At 37.1% G+C, this 20203-nt stretch overlaps 2 protein-coding genes across 2 annotated transcripts; one reads left to right on the top strand and one right to left on the bottom strand.

Annotated features, from left to right (window-relative positions):
- Nucleotides 1-404: 404 nt before the first annotated feature.
- On the top strand, nucleotides 405-8556 carry LOC125661757 (uncharacterized). Its single transcript, XM_048893917.2, has 7 exons — nucleotides 405-947; nucleotides 1271-1502; nucleotides 3763-4227; nucleotides 5134-5613; nucleotides 6071-6197; nucleotides 6670-6800; nucleotides 7275-8556. Exons 1-7 carry the CDS (start codon nucleotides 601-603, stop codon nucleotides 8442-8444), a joined length of 2952 nt encoding a protein of 983 aa, XP_048749874.1. The 5' UTR covers nucleotides 405-600; the 3' UTR covers nucleotides 8445-8556.
- A 1058-nt stretch (nucleotides 8557-9614) lies between these two features.
- LOC125661702 (probable ATP-dependent DNA helicase RecS) lies at nucleotides 9615-11723 on the bottom strand. Its single transcript, XM_048893811.2, has 3 exons — nucleotides 11257-11723; nucleotides 10936-11095; nucleotides 9615-10580 (listed from the first exon to the last, which is right to left on the bottom strand). Exons 1-3 carry the CDS (start codon nucleotides 11549-11551, stop codon nucleotides 9632-9634), a joined length of 1404 nt encoding a protein of 467 aa, XP_048749768.2. The 5' UTR covers nucleotides 11552-11723; the 3' UTR covers nucleotides 9615-9631.
- Nucleotides 11724-20203: the final 8480 nt, after the last annotated feature.

The raw sequence follows: 20203 nt of genomic DNA, 5'->3' as shown, positions 1-20203 counted from the left end.
CTGTAGCATCCCCTCCCTTAGTAGGAGGTGGATGTGGCCCCAGCTATGAACTAGCTGAGAGCCCCACGAATTAAACTTTAGCAACATATGCAAGAAATTAGTATTTTCTATGAATATCCACTGACCCTTGACGTAGTTTAATGGTCGTCTGGAGGGTACACGTGAAATACCTGCCCCATGCTTTAGTAGTAGGTGGGGGGAGAGCCAGTTTTGGCGCAGAATTAGTGATCAACTACCCTAACGCACTCCCCAGTCCGCCACAGACATTGGAACAATGTCCCCCACAAAATTTGATATTTGTATGTTCGTTTTTCCTTTTTTCTTCATTCATACTTGAAATTGGAGACACTTAAACAGTGGGGTGGGCGACGTGCATCCCAATCTAATTAAAATTAGATCTTCCATCCGCTCCCCAGTTTTCGATACGTCGCGTGGAAGATCTAACAACATCCCATTAGAGGTCGCGTCAGAGTTCAATATGAATTCAATATGAATTGGCCAATCAAATCGTCACTGCTTACATCTTTGGATGTAAAAGTAAATAACGGTAAGCCTCGAGAAGTTCCGAATGTTTAAACTTCCGAATTAAAAAAAACAAACATGGCAGCGCCAGTTGGAACACATGTGAGTACTCGGACTACCCCACGAAAAGTCTATCCTCTGGGGAACATTTGCCTTATCTGTGGGTTTTCATTTGTAAGCAAATCTGTTGACACTGATGGCAACATTAAAATCAACAAATACCTGGACAAAAAACTTCGACTTTCCACGGACCGAATGAAAGTTTTGAAAGATGTGTGCGGAATTTCGGATGGTGTGGTGTACCCAACTGACACAGGTGTGTGTCAAAAGTGTTTCAGAAGTACCGAAAGAGTATTAAAACTGGAAAAGGAAGCAGCAACAATGAGGGAATCTTTTAAAGCATCTGTTCAACTCACGCTGCAAAGGTTAGTCACATTTAAATAGCCCTGCTCACTTTAGAAAGTCGATAAATTCCCCCGTGACCTTTTTCCCCAACTTCAAAATGGCAAGTCAAACTCGTAGATAGAATACAACTCACTAGGTTCATATTCGTTTATAACTGCATATTTAATCGATTTTAAATCAATAAGTATCAAAGTAAATGTGTATGTTGAAGGGGGGGGGGTGACTCGATTTCATGCAGATTTTGTTCAATATATTGCCAAAAAGATATTTCATTTGTTTCAATATGTGTGGCTTTAATGATAAAAAGAACTTGATCTTATGATGTACATTCAATCTCATACAGGTTTAATGTTTGTGTGCCTTCCCCCTCTAAAAGATTCATTGAAAAGAGAGAAATAAGGAGCCCATTTAAAGAAAATACTGATGTGAAGAGGGTTCGACCAGATGATCCACTGTTAGTACCTATCAGAAGGGTAATGCCCGTGAAGCTGGTACAACTCCAGCCTGTCAGCGCTAATGTAATTGTGAATACCAACAAAGCACGGCGCTCTCTTGGTGGGGACTTTTTGAAACAGGTAATGACTGGGTATTGCACTCGATTTCTATGTAAAGGCAGTGTGCCGGTGTATATTGCAAAGGATTGATACAATTTGACATGCCAATCAGATTGGTATTAAGTTCTTGGGTCGTCTCCTATTTATTGCTGATTACGCTTAGTGAGTGTAAGGTATAGGATATATCAACTATTATGATTACAATCATATATGTACATGAATGTGGCTGAAACACTTGTATGCTATATTAATCATAATTCTATTGCCATCTGCTGCCTTCATTCCTACTACTGCTGAAAAGCATATTCTGAATTACCCCTGCTAGTTGTTAAAAGTTTTCAAGAACTTTGAACACACATAACTTCACAAATTGCAGACCACAAGTAACTGAATATCTTTGAATACATTTTAGGAGAAAGTAACTGATAAACATGAAAATGTTTATAAAAATGGAGAAGTTGAGGTACAGTGTATTGAAAAGGTTGAGCTTGACCATAATGTTACAAAATAAGGCTAAGAATGATAATTGTTGTGTTTCTGCTAACATCTAAGAGAAAATAAGAGTAGGTAGTTAGGTGATTGGGACTTTTAAAGAATCAGTGAATATCTTTTTGAAAACAAAAATTGTTTTTGCGTACTCAAAGAAACAATGTGATCACAATCTCCTTGCAGGTTAACATTATGAACACAAGGGACTTAATTTGCACTATGTCTATTGTTGCAACTTGGTAAGCTGTAATAAATATATTAATTACATTATCATCTGTAATAAATATTACCTCCAAATCAATGTATATTCAATAATCTTTTCAACAATTTGTTAACCATGTTAACTGTACCAGGTAGGGAGTATCATTCATTAGGTCGATCAGGTTAGCGGAAACACTTCAGTTTTTATTTTAAGCCTAAGCTGGTCAGATATATTTTACATCACTGATCTAGCTATCTATGATAATCATGATATAATGTTAAAGAATCAGTGATTTGATTAAACTGACCAGTTGAACTGTTGATTGTTATTTCTAATACATTATGTTTTGCATGTTTCATTGGCACAGGTATGCCATATTTATTAATTGAATTTGTCTTTAGTAAAGATCAATGTTTATCTGCAATCTGAAAATGAGATAATTCAGAAATTTAGTTAGAAGGCTCAAAAGAATTGATGTTCGGAAGATATGGGGTCTGTAAAGTATGTATTTGGTCTAGTGCTTTGTCACAAGCATGTACCCTTGGGGCTTGTTAATTTGAATACTAGTCAGAATTCCTCAATAATTATGGTAGTAAATCAGATATCCAAGTGACTTAGGTGGACTATTGTCGTTTGTCGTCGTCCGTTAAATATTTTACATTTAAATTTTTTTTCTTGAAAACCACTAGGCAAATTGAGTTGTTGCCATTTTTGGTATGAAACTTCTTTAGGGTAAGAGGAATGTAAACTGTGAAATGTATTATCTTAGCTTCCCCAAGGCCTCATGTGTTGTGCCAAAACTTACTTGCTCCCACACAGAAAAAGCAAATGCATAGGTAAGATGTCCTTGAAGCCATTTACCAAAATTGTGGAATTCATGGCCCTTTGGTATTAAAGGGGTTCAGTCTCTTGGGTGGGGGTCAATATGGCCATATAGTACTGTAAAGATATATTAAATCTTAGAAAATCTTTTTCTCTGCTCAAAAGTGTGAGAAAAAATAAATGCATGGTTATGATGTCCATTAAGATCTCTACCCATATTGTGAAAATCATGGCCCCTGGGTTACGAGTTTAAGCCTCTGAGCCTCTCTAGCGAAAATGTATTAAATCTTTTTCTATGTATGGGCGTTAGTACTCAGGTGACCGTTAAAACCTGTGAGTCTCTTGCTTTAAATTTTGTTTTATTTTGCATGACTTTATAGTTTTGTTCTTTATTTTGTTGACAGATATCAACACCGTTGAATGCACTTCAGTACGTATTCAGCATTTGTCTATAAACTTGATTATTGTCCATCTTAAACTGATAGAAGACATGTAAATATTGATCATGTTGATGGATTTTATATGAAAGCAAATTATGACATTTTTCTTGTAAATATTAAATTCTCAGCTGTTAATATGGTTAATTTCCTGCTACTATTAAAGCAATCTAATTAAAATTAGATCTTCCATCCGCTCCCCAGATTTTGAAATTCAAACAGTAATGAAAAAGTGTCACACAATGATTTATATCATTTATCATGGTAAACGAACTTATGAACTTCAGTCTTGAATACACATTGATTATGATATGGGGTTTTTTAAATACAGGTGTCTGTATATTATACCAGTGGAAAGAAAAGTATGACAATTACAAATGATGCGCACAAAACCATATGTAAAGCATTCATCAGAGGAAAAGATGTAGATAGAATCATAGTTGATAGTCTTTGCAAAGCAAATAAGTCAGCAGTGATCCATGGTGCAGAGCAAATTCTGAAGGAGGAATCTCATAGGACATGTAAGAGAGGAAATTCCCTGTTGCAGAGAAAAGACTATCACAACTTCTTTGGTTTCCACTGGAAAGCTATGTATGATGACCTGAACCAAACATGTCCTTCACTTCTTGCGATACTGTCATCAGTAGTGTGTGACATACCACCTGCTCCTCCTAGTAAACCATTTTCTCACATCATGTTGTCTGCAGCAGTGGCACTACATGGCAGGAATCAGGAGATGTCTCTGATGCATTATTTTACTGGGTTCATCCTTACACATGGAGGCTGTACACAACGGGTAAGTACCATTATATATGTATATTGTGTACTTACTATGACTTAAAAGTATAATATTTGGTTTCCAGCCCATTAGATCACTGGTATTGCATGTATCTCAGGTTTGTATCAAGTAAACACAAGGTTTGTGCTGAGATAGCAATACAGTTTGAACTTGCAGTGTTTACCAATAAAGGTTGGCAAAAAGTCGGTCAATACATGTATTAGTATTGATCGGGCTGGTGGTCAATACAGATCAATTGACAATTCAGTGATCATGATAGGTTTTTTTTATGTCAAAGTGGTCATTATGGTAAATACAGTCTGTAATTCATAACCTGCATTTATATTATCAGAGTATAATGTGCATGTAAATACAATTGAATGATGTAAATTATTCTGTTAAATTGGGGAAAATGCTACTTTAGAAATGAAAAACTGTGGTTCACCCCTGCCAAGGGTACTTATCAAGTAGCTAATTTTTAAGAAAATTACACACTAAAAAAAAGAGCATATCAGCTATATAATATGAGAGCTTTGAGAAGCTTAGGGGTTTATAAATACAGAGGGTATTAATAATTACAATAATGATATTACACATTATGGGAATCATTAATCATGTTAATTGATCCATATATTTATACACTCTAAATATTAAAAGTAAGCGTTGGACCATGATTGTATTAAATTCATCTTTATTTTTGCATAAAATGTACAAAATGGGAAAAGGGACAGATTCAATCTCAATTGACCACTTTGGGAGTATTGACCAGAGTGGTTATAACTGGTTAAAACTGCTGGTTAAACCGGAGGTGGTTTTACCACCCAGTTCTGATAAAAATATATTTCATTGATTAAGTGATTTAAACAACATGTAAATTTTAAAGCAATTTATACTTGTATCATATATTTTAACTTTTGATTACAGGATATCGAGAGGCTGTCAAAGTTAGGATTAAGTGTCCATCCACAAACCATTCACAAGAAACTTGTCAGCTGGCAAGATAATTTAGACATGGATTTGAAATCTATTAAAGATTCATGGGCAGAAGGTGGTCACACGAAGTACCAGATCATAGGTGACAACTGGGATAAGAATATACTCCCATCTTACAGAACTTCAGATAGAAAAACCCTCTCACTTCACCTCTTCAATATGTATGCCATTGTGGATAGGGTAGTGCCAGCATTTTCAACAGACTCTCAGACAGAGAATAGACTAGAACATGACATTTTGAAATTTATACCATCTACCCAAGAACAGGAGCTACTATTAAAGGAAATGACCTTCCTCTGTGCAAGATCTCTCATTCAAAACTCGCCACAGATTGGAAATCTCTTCAACAAAATATATCCAGATCATCTTGAGCACAAGTACAGTTGCTTTGCTGGATTGAAGACCACTCAGGTGATATGTTGAATTATCAGTAGTTAAAAGTCAAAGTGCAATCGTTGTTCTTATTCCCTTCCCTTAATTTGTGGCTCCCATTTATGGGCATGAATATGTAGCAGAGATTAACTTACATTTTGTCATATTGTAGATAATGCACTTTTTTAAGCAAGTTGATAAGTACCTCAATAGGGAAAATAACTATGTGTGTTTACTGGAGGGATCTTTATCATGCCACACCTGCTGTGACACAGGACCTCGGTTTTTGCGGTCTCATTTGAAGGACCGACCCCCAGGCAGTTGCCTGTTACAACACACAAGGGGAACTGGGGACCTATTCTAACCCAGGATCCCAATGGACTTGTGTATATGTTGATAGTTTTAAATGCATGTAATCTGTCAGCTGTCTTTATCTTTTGCAGTTTTTATTGTTATATATATGTATGTATGTACATAGTGTATATTTTATTTTCAGTATCCACTTGGTCTATACGACTGTAACGAGACCAAAACTGCAGATGTTATCCAGTTGCTGAAGAACATAACAGACAAGTATGTGCCAATGAAAGATGATGAAATTGTGGAACCTGTATTTTTTGGAGGTTTGTTTTTATTTTGATATAATCTTATTATTAACATTTACATATTATTATATACATATTTGCACAATGAATTGGTTTGTTTTTGAGAATACATGCCTACTTACTACCTAAAATGTATTGTGCTTGAAAATAATAATGATAATATTTAATTCAGTTTAATCCAATCACTTTTAAATGCATAGACATCTGACCAAATTGAAAGGGGGATATTCAGAATTGAAATTGGATTTTAAAAAATGGCTTAGAGGATTGGAACGCACCACCCCTCTCTGGCCCGCAAACTGAAAGAATTAAGGAGTAAATGTCTTATTTTAGGGGTATATGAGCCTATATTCTACTTGGGAGCATGATAATCCACATAATTAATGAATCTCAAGTGTGTTCATCTATGAAACTCAGATAAGTGAAAATGCTCATAGGCTTCTTGATTTGATGCATACAGGCATATTTCATCTTGATATCTTTTTTTCAGGAGACCGACTCACTGACGAACGAGTGCAGGGAGCTCAAAGAGCAATGGGCAATGCAGATTCTGCGAAAGAGAGACTTGAAGGGTTCATTTCAAAGACAGAGGATTTTCATCGTCTCATGAATTTCTTAGAGGTAAAATTTTTACCACGAACTTGGGCGAATTGACATGAAGCATTTGCTAACTTGAGGACATTCTTTCCTTTAGTTGTGACTTTTAGTTCACCTGAGCTGAAAGCTCAAGGGAGCTTTTCTGAAATTTTTACATATGAATGTATAGGTAAAATTGATTTTTTTTTCTTTCTTCAGAACCATTGTGCTAGAAAAGTTCAAATTAATATGACAGCTTCTCAATATATTGTTAATGAAAATCAAGGCCGGGGGGCACAATAGGGGATCAAAAAATAAATATGTGACAAGGTGAATCAGATGGGCGGTGCGCTTCATGAGACATTTGTCAATATTATGTAATCATGTACATGTACTTCATTACAATTTTTGTTTTGAAAAACCTGGTTAGCATGGCCATTACAGGTGTATATCTCTTAATATTATAAAATGATTCGGATTATAAAATGAAACACCAAACATTGTTTATTTAAATTCCAGGCAATACATAAGATGACGTTCAGTACAGGAAGTGCCAGTGATCCTGGAACTGTTTACTATTATAGAAATCTCTTAAACATGAGGAACGTCAAAGGAAAAGTAAAGAATTCGTACAGACCACACAAAATGCTGTACTATACTATTTTGGATGGTATAATCATGACACTTTTCTATGATCATTTTGGGTTAAATGATTTTAATTGCGAAATTCCTGTGCCAGAAAATTTTCAGCATTTAACAAAGGAGGAGAAATTGCATTGGCTGGATGACATTTGTGAGGGAATTATAAGGAAATGGTTTTTTGATGATGGCACAGATGTTTGTAAATCAATAAGAGAAGTGCTTTCAGACCCGAATCATCCGGAAAATTATTGGACTGAAAATATAAGTGGTGGACGAATTAAATGTCATTTCTGTGATAAGGATTATGCTTTTATTGGCTCATTACAGTCTCATGAATCAAAAGTCCATAACGTTGTTGTGAAGAAGGATAAGAAGATGAAGAAAAGAAATGATTCAGATGAAGTACAGGACTATATTTCTCTCCTTTTCAAATTAACTTTGTTGCACAAAAATCTCGATACCGCTGTAGATATGGGAGACGGGGAACGTTCAGTAAGATCTACCAAGTATGAACTGCCCATATATAACAGAACAAACAAACTTAAGTATGTGATTGGTTCCATTCACTTATCAGCTTTGACATCTGGAGTTCTTGCAGAGGAGCAGTGTGAGCGTTTAGTAGCAAATCGGTTTGTCAATGTTCAAGGAGGGCGAAACAATAATGTAGCTTTGGACGAATACCTCGAGTTATTGAACAGGGAAAGCAAAATCGCTTGCTCAGGACATCAGACGAAAAACAGTATTATAGAGCATTCAAAGGAATATCCCCATTTGGTTGGATTTGTGCAACATCTAGAGTCAATCAGTGATATGAACCCAAGGAAAGGATTTCATCACCTACCAAATTACCAGGAGGATGTTAAAAAAGTGGCCATGGACTTGGTGAAATACAAGGTACTGTGTAGCATTCCAAAACGTAAATTAAAATGCAGGTGCGTTGTAACAGACAGAAATCCTTTCGAAAACTGCCACTCTGGACTTTCAGAAATGATTCATCGTCACAAACCAAGCTTACCTTACAGGCGTGTTCGAAGTCATCATATTTAGCTGCAGTATGATGATTGTGCATTGTAATACAGGGATTTAAATGGGTGCACGTTTGTGTTCCTTTGATCATGTATACTGATAAGTGCATCTAAAGTAAAATGTTTGTGTCACAGTGAGGTTTTTTGTTGATTTCATATTTCTAAGGAAATAAAACTTTGTGTACTGTAGGATAAGGCCAAAATAAAATATGTGTGTGTTTCCTATTTAAAAAAATTGAAAGGATTCACAGTTGGTAAAACATTTTATTTCATTGAAATATTTTATTGAAGAAAAGTTTTGGAATAGTAATAAATACAGGTCTATATACATTACAAATACTCTTTAATCATTTTGAAGGCATTGGTAGTCAATTATAATTTAGAGAAACTTAAATGCAAAACAAAAAAAATTCCAGGATGGAAATAGTGGATTTTATTTATTTGTCTTCAATTAAATATTCAGGGTTGGGAAATCACACATATTTTATTTTGGGCCTCTGTGGCTGAATGGTTAGAGCATCGCAATCAAAATCACATGGCCTCTCACCTCTGGTTGGCGCTGGTTCAAATCCCGCTCGCGCCGGCAAGTGAGAAAGTTTCCCAGTTTACTTTCGAAAGATCGGTGGTCTCTTCCTAGGTACATTGTATCTGGGTTCTCTTCCACCAATAAAAACTGGGCGCCACCAGATCAGAACCAAAAGGTTTGATAATAAAAGACGATGTCCAAATAGCAAAAGACATGTAATTTTTTTGGGGGGGGGGGGGAATGTGATTTTAAAAAAATACATTTCAGTAACTTTTAACAATTAAAGTCTCCAGAGGATTTGAACTCAGGATGTGCGGTTTACCAGTCCAATGCTTTAAACTACTGAGTTATATCATACATGTACAACCAAATTGATCGATACAAACAATTTCACAAAATATTTAAATTGCCGTTTTGTGATGTTGGCTCATAAAAAGTATAAGCCTCGGGGTGTTATGAGCTACCTTAAAACTAAATATGATGAATGTTGAAAAAGATTTTAACTTGAATGACTTCCTGATTCAACTCGAAAAAGCTCATTTTCTTTGCAAAATAAAACTTTGTTGATTACAAATTTTAGCAATTTAAAATGATTGCTAAAAATTCTACTTTCACACTGATAATTCAGTCTATGGAATTTATATTAGTTACAAAACAAATACAGTGAAGGGTTTAAAGTTTATTCATGATAATTCTAAATTTTCTAGCTCATGCTCATTATTAGAGAAGTACTCTTCTGTACCACTGTCCGAGATATCACTGTCATTCTGACCAGCACATGAGCTTCCTGATGAATGAAAAATTTCTTCCAGTGGAAGCATACTACAGTTCTGACACTCACATTTCCTTCTACACAAGTCACAACATGTGTGTTTTCTACTTTCTTTCTCCATAATCAATGAAATAACTTCTGATTTCAAAAAACACTGCAGTAATGAAATCCTCCTACAGTCTGTTGTTCTCAAAATTTCCTTCACATCAGACGACAGTTTTCTCAGATGATATGAGTTATATAAAATAATGGCAATCGAAGGTTCTCCATCCCTGCCAACTCGTCCGATTGCTTGTAGAAGGTCAACAACTTGCACCGGTGGTCCAAATAAAATGACACTGTGACAATTTTTCACATCTAATCCCATGCCCAAAGCACTTGTGGCAATAACAATTTTGATTTCACCAGAAAGATTAGTCAAATTTTCCAAGATTTTTTGTTTCCTACTCCTTGGTGTCTCAGAATGAAACATTTCCAATAAATTTGAAGCAAATGGTAATTCCTGTGTTACATACGAGTAAATATCTGAGACATCCTTTATTGAGGTACAGTATATTATGGTTCTGGAAAATTTCTCCCGCAGTTGACTTAGCCCCTCGATCAACCAATGCATTGACATTTCAACAGTGTTAGGAATTTTGGCAACTAAAACCCTGATATTGGCTTTATTTGGAGAGATTACTATCTCGTTAACATCAGCAGCTAAATGTATTACTTTCTTTACTCTCTTTCTGATCTTTAATGTGCATGTTGCACTAAGAGCCAGCACAGTTGACTTTGGGAAGAGGGAGCGTAATTCCCCAATGTCATTAAACCATTTCCGAAATGTTTCTTTGCCTGGACATTCAACATTGTCCCCCCTGTAAATTAGATATACTAGTGTCACAGTTGATTTTGAAACAGCATGATTGAAAAAAATTCCTAAAGGTATACAATATGATTATGTAAATGAATACAGGTACAGACTTTGTATGTGCACCTGCTCAGATGTGCATACATTTGATTGCAAACCAGTCATTTGCATGTTCCCAGAATATGTTTGACTTGAATCCAATTTAACCATTCTTGAGAACACATTTCACATAAGTGATGTAGAACACTTTAAAAAGCAAAGTAAAAACAATTGAACTTTATTTTAGATAATATAAAAACATTATTATTAGATAGGCATCAATAGTAAAGTTGTTTTTTTTTTTTTAAATCTAATAAACATACCATGTAGCAATTGTGTGGAATTCATCTATAACCAGAACAGACACCGGTAATTCCTGGATACTTGCTCTCCATTCCGGATCTCCTACCAGGGTCTCTGGTGATGCATATATGATGTCCACTAAACCGTCTTTGATGTTCATGTCACTTTGTGTACTTGAACCTACCCATGAAGAGAGCATTTGTATAAAACTTACCACAAACTTGAAGACATAAATGACAAGAGATTCCGAATAAATATCTTTTTACAATGTTAATCAGTAAGAGCATCTTATTTTATGTTTACGCCCCCCCCCCTTCCAAGAATGATACAGAAACCAATACCTGCATAAGCTGATTTTACTTCTGGGATGTTTGACATCTTTTCTACTTGATCTTGCATCAAGGCCACAAGTGGACAACACACGACTACGATTTCTTTAACACCCGTTAATCGTCGGTTCACCAAACTGTACATCTGGTACGGTAGGGACTTTCCAAAGCCTGTGGGAAGGACTGCCATACAGTCTGTTTTGTCTATAAGGCAGTGAAGAATTGATTTCTGTTCGTCCTTTAACGCATCGACACCAAAAACTGGTAATAGATCATTTACGATCGCTTCAATCGAAGAATCCGCCATTTTGTACGCTGAACCGAATCAAGCGAGAAAGCTGCTATCTGATTAGCTAAATGAAAAGGTTTACCCGTATTTTGATTGGCTAGTTATAAATAAGATAATGCATTCATGTTGAACTCTGACGCGACCTCTAATGGGATGTTGTTAGATCTTCCACGCGACGTATCGAAAACTGGGGAGCGGATGGAAGATCTAATTTTAATTAGATTGCGTGCATCCTCGTCGTCGCCCAGGGCCCGCAGGCGCGAGGGGAGAGCATTTATCTCTACGCTCCCCTCTCCGAACCCCCTGTGCACTCTGAAGCAATGGTTACTAAGACCAAGTTATCACCAAATTGACACATTTCGGTAATCGCTCTCAACTTGAAGATTTCCTGCATTTCCTGTAATTTTCGTGGGAATATTTAAAACTTTCAGGATTTCCGACCAGTAATTAGATTGAATTCTGAAGTTGATAATTGCAAAAAGTGTAACCTCGAAGGTAATAAATTAACAGCAAGGTCATCTCAATTCTGCAGGGTGGGCGACGTGCACTCTTGTCTGTCACCCAGGCCCCCTGGAGGCACAATGGGAGAGCGTTTATCTCTATATGCTACCCCCTTCGAACCCCCTTGCGTACTCTCAAGCAATGGTGACTTAACCAAGAGGTCACTGGTATCACCAAATTGACACATTTTGATAGTGATTATGAAAGTTGTAAATTATTTGAATTTCCTGGATTTTTCAAGGGAATAGCTAAAACTTCAGGATTCCTGACCAAAATTAGACTGAATTCTGAAATGACCATTTCAAAATGTGTAATCTCAAAGGTGACGTAAGATTGGCAACAAAGTGGTCGCAGTTCAGGCGGACTATAAGACTTGTCAGCCCTGAATAACTCCTATGATGGAAAGCAAAAATTGGACAAAATTTCCTAACACCAATTTAGCAAACCATCTCCCAGTCCTACTGGAGGAAATCACGTCCCATAACTGAAACTGGTATACCTCTAAAGGATTCCGATTGATTCTGAAGAGTTTCAGCAGAAAATTCTAGAATAATTTTGAAGTCTGAATTCCGTCAAAAAAGATCTAACTACAAGTCCCAGATACTTCCGTAAAAACTAAGGTAATGATAGCAGAATGGCACATTGCTAAATACCATTTTCGACGATTCCTAAGATAAAACAATAAACTGTAATGGATCAAACTTTTTCAACCGGAAATTCCTCATAAATTCGTCAAACTAATCCAAACGTTCCAGAGCCAGTGAGAATTAACCCAAACTCAGCTAAGAATTAAAATTAAGACCGATTACTCGAGCCAAAATACGAAATTACCCAGCCCATTAACACCCCTAAGCCTCTACCCTGAAAGCCACGCCTCCTCGAAAAAGTTGGATAGCAAAACATATGACACTTCCTGGCGTGGTTTCTCGACTGCTGGAACCATACAAACTCCAATAAATGCTTATTGAATGGATTATGGAAAGAAAAATTCAACGCCGAATACATCTGAGACAAAACCAGTCAATTATTTACATGTACATGAAAATAGAATGGAGTGTGATTGACTTAAAGTTAACCAAACAATAACTTTTGGTTAGGCTTGATATTGAGAATAAACAACAACGAACCGATCAACAATCTGCAAATCCGAACTTAAATTGAGATTGTGGACAATTATCGGAAACAAAAACTGTAATTAAATGCAACTAATGATATGGAACTAGGGTCTCTGTGCTATGGAAAGTGTTAAGTATCGAAAGACCGACAAGGTGAGAATATACTGCGACTCGTACGCTGTGATGCTGGTTCTAGCACAAACCTGAAAAGTGTGTACGAAATAGCATATAGCGCTCCACGTCACGTACGTTGTCGGAATCATAGATCTGTAAACTAGATAAAATAAAAAGAGGCAAATTGCTGAAATAGCAAGAATACCACGTAATTGCATAGGGATGTTAATAATAGATAAGTACTATGAAGTTAATAACTCTGCATAAATTGACCGGTGAGGTCCTTGGTACCTAAAATTGTGACCGTGCGTAGTAAAAACCCGTGAACCCCTATGACCGTGAATAGCAATGCCTACCCTGAAACTTGGGCCCAATAATGCCTACCTAGCAAGTAAACCTAGCGAGATAATGTAGTGGTTGGCCACATTGCAAATTGAACCTCGTGGTAGGTTGAGGTCCGAGCCCCTGGTCTATGCAGTGCCGACATGGCACAATCAGGTATACCTGAACGTTATCCAGGTTCATCTGTGTATGACATGTAAATGAATAAATACAAGTAACGCGACGTAATGAACTGATTACAGAATGGGACGAATTAAGAGTAAGCAAGCCTTGGAATTTGTAGCATGATATGACTATCTGGTGCCCTTTGCTTGACCGACTCGCTAGCCATGCCTATGAAAGGTGATGAAACCTACGTTAACCAAGTACCTTGAATCATGAATGGCATTTTGGCCAAATAGATACAATCAAAATTGTGCCATAGGTTTGCCATTGGGATACATAATAATAGAGCACCGGCAATGCTAGGTATATTAGGTGGTGTAGGACATGACCAGGATATGAATTTACATATGGCGGCTGCCAGAAGATACATACAGAAACTAAGTCTGAGTATGGTATCGCCCTGCTATGTTGTGCGAGTGCTTTACGACAGCCGGTAGAATTTGAACTAAGTGAATATTAAGGAATATCAAATAAATGCAGCGACTCACCATGTTGACCTTGAGAAGGGATGGTAGCCTTCGTCAGGGATTAGACAACTATCGCCGGCTGAATAGGTACCTCCTGCCTTCAGGGGAGGGGGAGGACCAGCGTTGTCGCGCTTCACTGCCTGGCTGGTATGCCGTCCTTGTCTCGAGCTCCAGTCCCATGGAGATCCCGGTTAGAAAGGTCCGTGTGTGGTGGCACGATAAAAATCGTTCCCCGCAAAGCGGCCGAACACAGGCCAAAATTTGGAAACCCATGCCGACAGTGGTGACGATTCTATTCAGGTTGACCTTGAGAAAGGCGAGTAGCGTTTGCCCGGGATTAAACCTCCATCACCGGCTGAATGGGTACCTCCTGCATTTAAAAGAGGGGGTGGGGGGTGGGGGGCGGGGGGGCGGGGCGGGTAACCATAACGTTGCCGTGCTTCACTGCCTTGCCCTCGTAGTCTCGGACTCAAGTCCCGTGGGGATCCAGGATAGAAAGGTCCACAGCACCCATCGCAGTTGTAACAGGCCGTCAAATTTCTACATTTTCTACATGTAAATGTATGATTCTATTCATATTGCAAACTCGCTTCTTTTTTATACTTTGTAGGGTTCATTTTTTCCCCATATGTCATACCCGAAATTGTTGCTTTAGTGTTTAACTTGTGTAATTCTGTTAAAATTATAAGTATTCCAGTTAAAACCTTCTTCTCTTTTCTTCAGATTTTGTTTTTATTTTTTGCCAAAACGTGATTCCCGGGTTTTAATTCATAAGAAGGAGAGAGAAATTGACATATAAATGTTTCCAAATCTCAACATTCAAATAATATGTATTTTAATGATCATGTTTTTCTTTAAACTAAGAGAGTTAACTCTTTCAATAAAATCATTTCGATAAATTTACATGATTTGATCATCATTGCTATCTTGAATAGTTGACTGATTGCATATTGTTTAACTTCCATCCCGAGAATCTTTCACTCATATGGAGACATTACTATTGCCGGTGAAGGTCTGCAAAATTTAGGCCTATGCTCGGCGCTTACAGCATTTGAGCAAGGAGGGATCTTTATCGTTCCACACCTGCTGTGACATGTGGCCTCGGGTTTTGCGTTCACATCCGAAGGACCGCCCCCATCAAGTCGCCTCTTACGACAAGCAAGGGATACTGAGGACCTATTCTAACCCGAAATCCCCATGAGATTCTTGGACAGTGTTTTTTTTTAAAACAGTAAATGGACGTATATGTATTGGTACATCCAATAGCCTACATTATTATTTGTTCACTACAACATAATCGATAATGAAATTCATCTCCAATCTCATCTCTAGTACATTTGAGTAAGTTGTATGTGAGTTTACCTTTCTATTTTCTTGTTCTACGTTTACAAACCTGTTTCTATTGAACACTTTACATTTAATTACAACAATTTCTGATGCACTAAAATGGGCAATTATTTTTCAAAACATAGCTTTTAAATTCTAAACTTCATGTTTTGATGAATGATACATATCAAATTTCCATGACTGATCAAATTGAACAAATACCTCAAAAAATTATTTTACACTTGAGCAGCTTTTGGGTGGCATGTCTTTGAAGACCAATTTGAAATTATACACGGGACAAGCTATGTTATTGAAGATAGAAATTTGTTGATGGGGTGGGCGTTAAATAATTTGAAATTTGGAAATAATGTGCAATGAGGTTCAGAATATAGACTGATTTTAGAATGTAGTAATTGTCACGAGGTGTTTTTTAATTAGAGAGGTTCCGAGTATATTATTTCACGAGTGAATACCAATAGAACGAAGACTACCGAGGACAACAACAGGATTTTCTTTTCCCATAATTTAGCAGAAGGATATAAAAAGACGTTTTTGTAACGCACTCTAAAATTACTCCCCCCCCCCCTTCTTGTTAAATCAAAAGTGATACAAAATAAGATTTATATTCTCAGTTATGTGGTAAGATTTAAACAGTCCATTTCTTGTTTCATTGATTTAAAAGATCGGGCTGTTTACCTTTGGACAAAAAAGTGTCATTAATAACCATTGAAAAACAAGTGGAACGAACACTTTAAGATTGTCTTTCAGAATTCTGTTTGTAATTACACATGGAATATTAAAAGTTTTTCAAACAAATTGTCAGGCCGTTCTTCACATACTGATTTTGAATACAGATTACAATGATTTACTCCTTTTACCTACTGCAGTATTCAAGATAGAGGGTTCACGATGGGTGTGACCGGTCGGCAGGGTATGCTTACTCCTCCTAAGCACCTTATCCCACCTCTGGTGTGTCCCAGGGTTCCGTGTTTGCCCAACTCTTAGTTTTGTACTCAGTATAGGATTCATGAGATTGAACTCTGTTTGTTATCTTCAATTTTTATGATTACTAGTATTATGAAAGTAGAAAGTTATAAAACAAATTTTACCGATATTTTTAATTGTATTTTATGAGCATAACAAGATTCACGAGAAGTCGGTGAATGAAAAAGTCTTTATGTTCACAAAAAATTCTAATTCAGCAAGGCAAAACTTCCAGAAAAGTAAAATGATTCTGTAAAAATAATGATGTAATGATTTGTAAAGAAGTTTGTGTTTGAAAGTAAAGTTCTACATACATATGTAAATCATTAGATGTAATAGTGTTAAGTAGATGTACTTCAGATTGATTGAATATTGTTTAACGTCCCTCTCGAGAATATTTCACTCATGTGGAGACGTCACTACGGCGGCGTAGAAAGGCCAAGTAAAAAAAAATATTATTCGTTCGGACGAATTAGCTATTTGTTCGGACAAATAAGTTATTTGTTCGGACGAATTAGCTATTTGTTTGGACAAATTAGCATTTCGTTCGGACGAATTAGCTATTTGTTCGGACAAATAAGTTATTTGTTCGGACGAATTAGCTATTTGTTCGGACAAATAAGTTATTTGTTCGGACGAATTAGCTATTTGTTTGGACAAATTAGCATTTCGTTCGGACGAATTAGCTATTTGTTCGGACAAATAAGTTATTTGTTCGGACGAATTAGCTATTTGTTCGGACAAATTAGCAATTCGTTCGGACGAATTAGCTATTTGTTCGGACAAACTAGTAATTCGTTCGGACGAATTAGCAATTTGTTCGGACGAAGTAGAAATCGTTCGAACGAATAAGTAAATTTGTTCGGGCAAATAAGTAATTTGTTCTGACGAGTTAGCAATTTGTTCGGACGAATTTGTAATTAGTTATAAGGCAACGCCAATACCGTAGTGAAACATCATAAAGTGGTGGTTGGGAAGCACAAAACTTAAATTGGGGCACATGCTAAAATGGGATTCAATTCCAAAAGTTTCCATATAAACATCATGAAGATGGCGACGGTAAATACAGTAAACTTCATAACCCCCCCCCCCCCCAAACCCTTGAAATAACAAGCTAAAAATTGTGGGAATCCCTACACCTTGCTCAGTCTTAAAAGTTTGAGGTAGGCCTCAACCCCCCCGCCCCTTCCCCGGACAAAAGTATATTAAATGAAAATTTTCTGTACAACGGAGTGTAACACATTCAATAAGAAACTAAAGTTTTGTATAGGACGACAATAATGAAATTATGCGCCAATCAGAGCCTATCATAGTTTTGTCAACGTAAATCTGGATATCCAAATTTTATACCAATTTTTCTTTATAGCAATTAGGGGCCTAACAATTTTAGAACATAAATTTCCCAGAAGTGTAAGGAGGGGGCACAAACATACTCTTGTCCCCACTCCCTACTTTTGAAAGTGTTATGGGGACACGAGCAGGCGCGTAGCATCGTTTTTGAAAGGGGGCCAGCCAAAAAGGAGAAAAGGAGTGGGGGGGGGGGGGGGGTTCAGCCGGACCAAAAAGAATTTTGATATGTAAAAAAAGAAAAAGAAAAAAGGGAAGATTTTTTTAAAAAGTGGGGAGAGGACCAGGCCCTTCCTGTTCCCCTCCCTCCCTGTTGCTACGTCCCTGACGAGTGCCCGCTGCCAACCCTCCCTACAAGCTTATAGATCTCTGTATATGTATGTATACATGTACCTACATGTAAATGAATCTACAGAACTCTCTATAAAGACAGCATATATCATTTTGTCTTATCGAAAAACTTTTTTGTCATTTTTAGCTTGATATTTCAGGGGTTGGGGTGGTTATGTAGTTTACTGTATTTACCGTCGCCATCTTCATGATGTTTATATGGAAACTTTTGGAATTGAATCCCATTTTAGCATGTGCCCCAATTTAAGTTTTGTGCTTCTCAACCACCACTTTATGATGTTTCACTACGGCATTGGCGTTGCCTTATAGCTAATTACATATTCTTCCGAACAAATTGCTAACTCGTCAGAACAAATTACTTATTTGCCCTAACAAATTTACTTAGTCGTTCGAACGAATTTCTACTTCGTCCGAACAAATTGCTAATTCGTCCGAACGAATTACTAATTTGTCCGAACAAATAGCTAATTCGTCCAAACGAATTGCTAATTTGTCTGAACAAATAGCTAATTCGTCCGAACAAATAACTTAGTTGTCCGAACAAATTGCTAATTCGTCCGAACGAATAGCTAATTCGTCCGAACAAATTGCTAATTCGTCCGAACAAATTACTAATTCGTCCGAACGAATAATTTTTTTTTTTTTACTTGGCCTCTCTACGCCGCCGTACGTCACCACTGCCGGTAAAGGGTTGCAAAATTTAGGCCTATGCTCGACGCTTATGGCCATTGAGCAGGGAGGAATCTTTATCGTGCCACACCTACTGTGAGACGGGGCCTCGGTTTTTGCGGTCCCTACCGAAGGACCGCCCCATTCAGTCGCCTTTTACGACAAGCAAGGGGTACTGAGGACCTATTCTAACCCGGGTCGAGATCTACTGAATTTTTTTTACCAGGTATTTGAAAAGAAAATATCTACGAGAATACTGCATGATCTGTCATTTCCATATTTTAGTTTCTGTTTTCATAATGAGGTTGATAGGGAAATGAAGCATGTGTTTTCAAGTACGGGGTTTTTAGTATTCACAATTTATGATATCTTCCATATGGTATTTGAGTTTATGCTAATTTGGTGTTCAATATATCTTATACATTTATAACATTTTACACCATATCATTCTGCGTTGAACTCAATCTAATTAAAATTAGATCCTATGATCGGCTCATGTGTATGAGCACAGTTGTCATATTTTACGTCGTGTTCAACGCAATCTAATTAAAATTAAATCCTATTATCCGCTCATCTACTATCGCTACACATGTTAATATTCTCAAGAGGACAACTCATTTAATGAGGCAGGCAGTGTTTTTGTTAACTTTAGGAGGAGTTATCTCTCACTGCACGTATAAGCATTTTGTCCAAAATTTGTCAACTTATTCATTCATTCCTTTTTGGTACAAGTGCATTCCTTTTGAATCACTAACAATAATGAGTAAACAATGTTTTTAAACACTTGAAATGAACTAAGTATTTTTAATCAAATGCTTGAAGAGAAACAGAGTTACTCTCCTTTTCTCTGTTCATAGCATTATAGGGAAAGTTGATTGATTGTTTGTTTGATCGCTTCGTAACCGGGAGGTCGTGAGTTCGAGACCTGGTCATGTTTTGGCCGCATCAAACCTACGACGCTAACGTAGGTAGGCTTCGTCGGGAATTCTTCACTCATATTGAGACGTCACCAGCTGTAAGTGAAGTACTACAAATCAGACATATGCTTAGCGCTTAAGGCCGTAGCAGTGAGGGTTTTTATAACGTGTCTGCTGTGACACGGGACCTCCGGTTTTAAGGTCATATCCGAAAGACCCGCGATTTTCACATCTAAATGCCTAGCGTTTGGCAAAAGAGCAATCAATACCCATGTTAATCTGTTAACGTCTTAGGTTTGGCACGATCGGGTCTCGAGTCCCGTGAGGATCTGGGTGAGAATAGGTCCTCAGTACCCCCTGCTTGTTGTAAGA

This window comes from Ostrea edulis, chromosome 9 (assembly GCF_947568905.1).
Source record: "Ostrea edulis chromosome 9, xbOstEdul1.1, whole genome shotgun sequence".
Lineage (NCBI taxonomy): Eukaryota > Metazoa > Mollusca > Bivalvia > Ostreida > Ostreidae > Ostrea > Ostrea edulis.
Note: the sequence above shows the minus strand (reverse complement) of the source record. Positions and strands in the feature narration are given on the sequence as shown.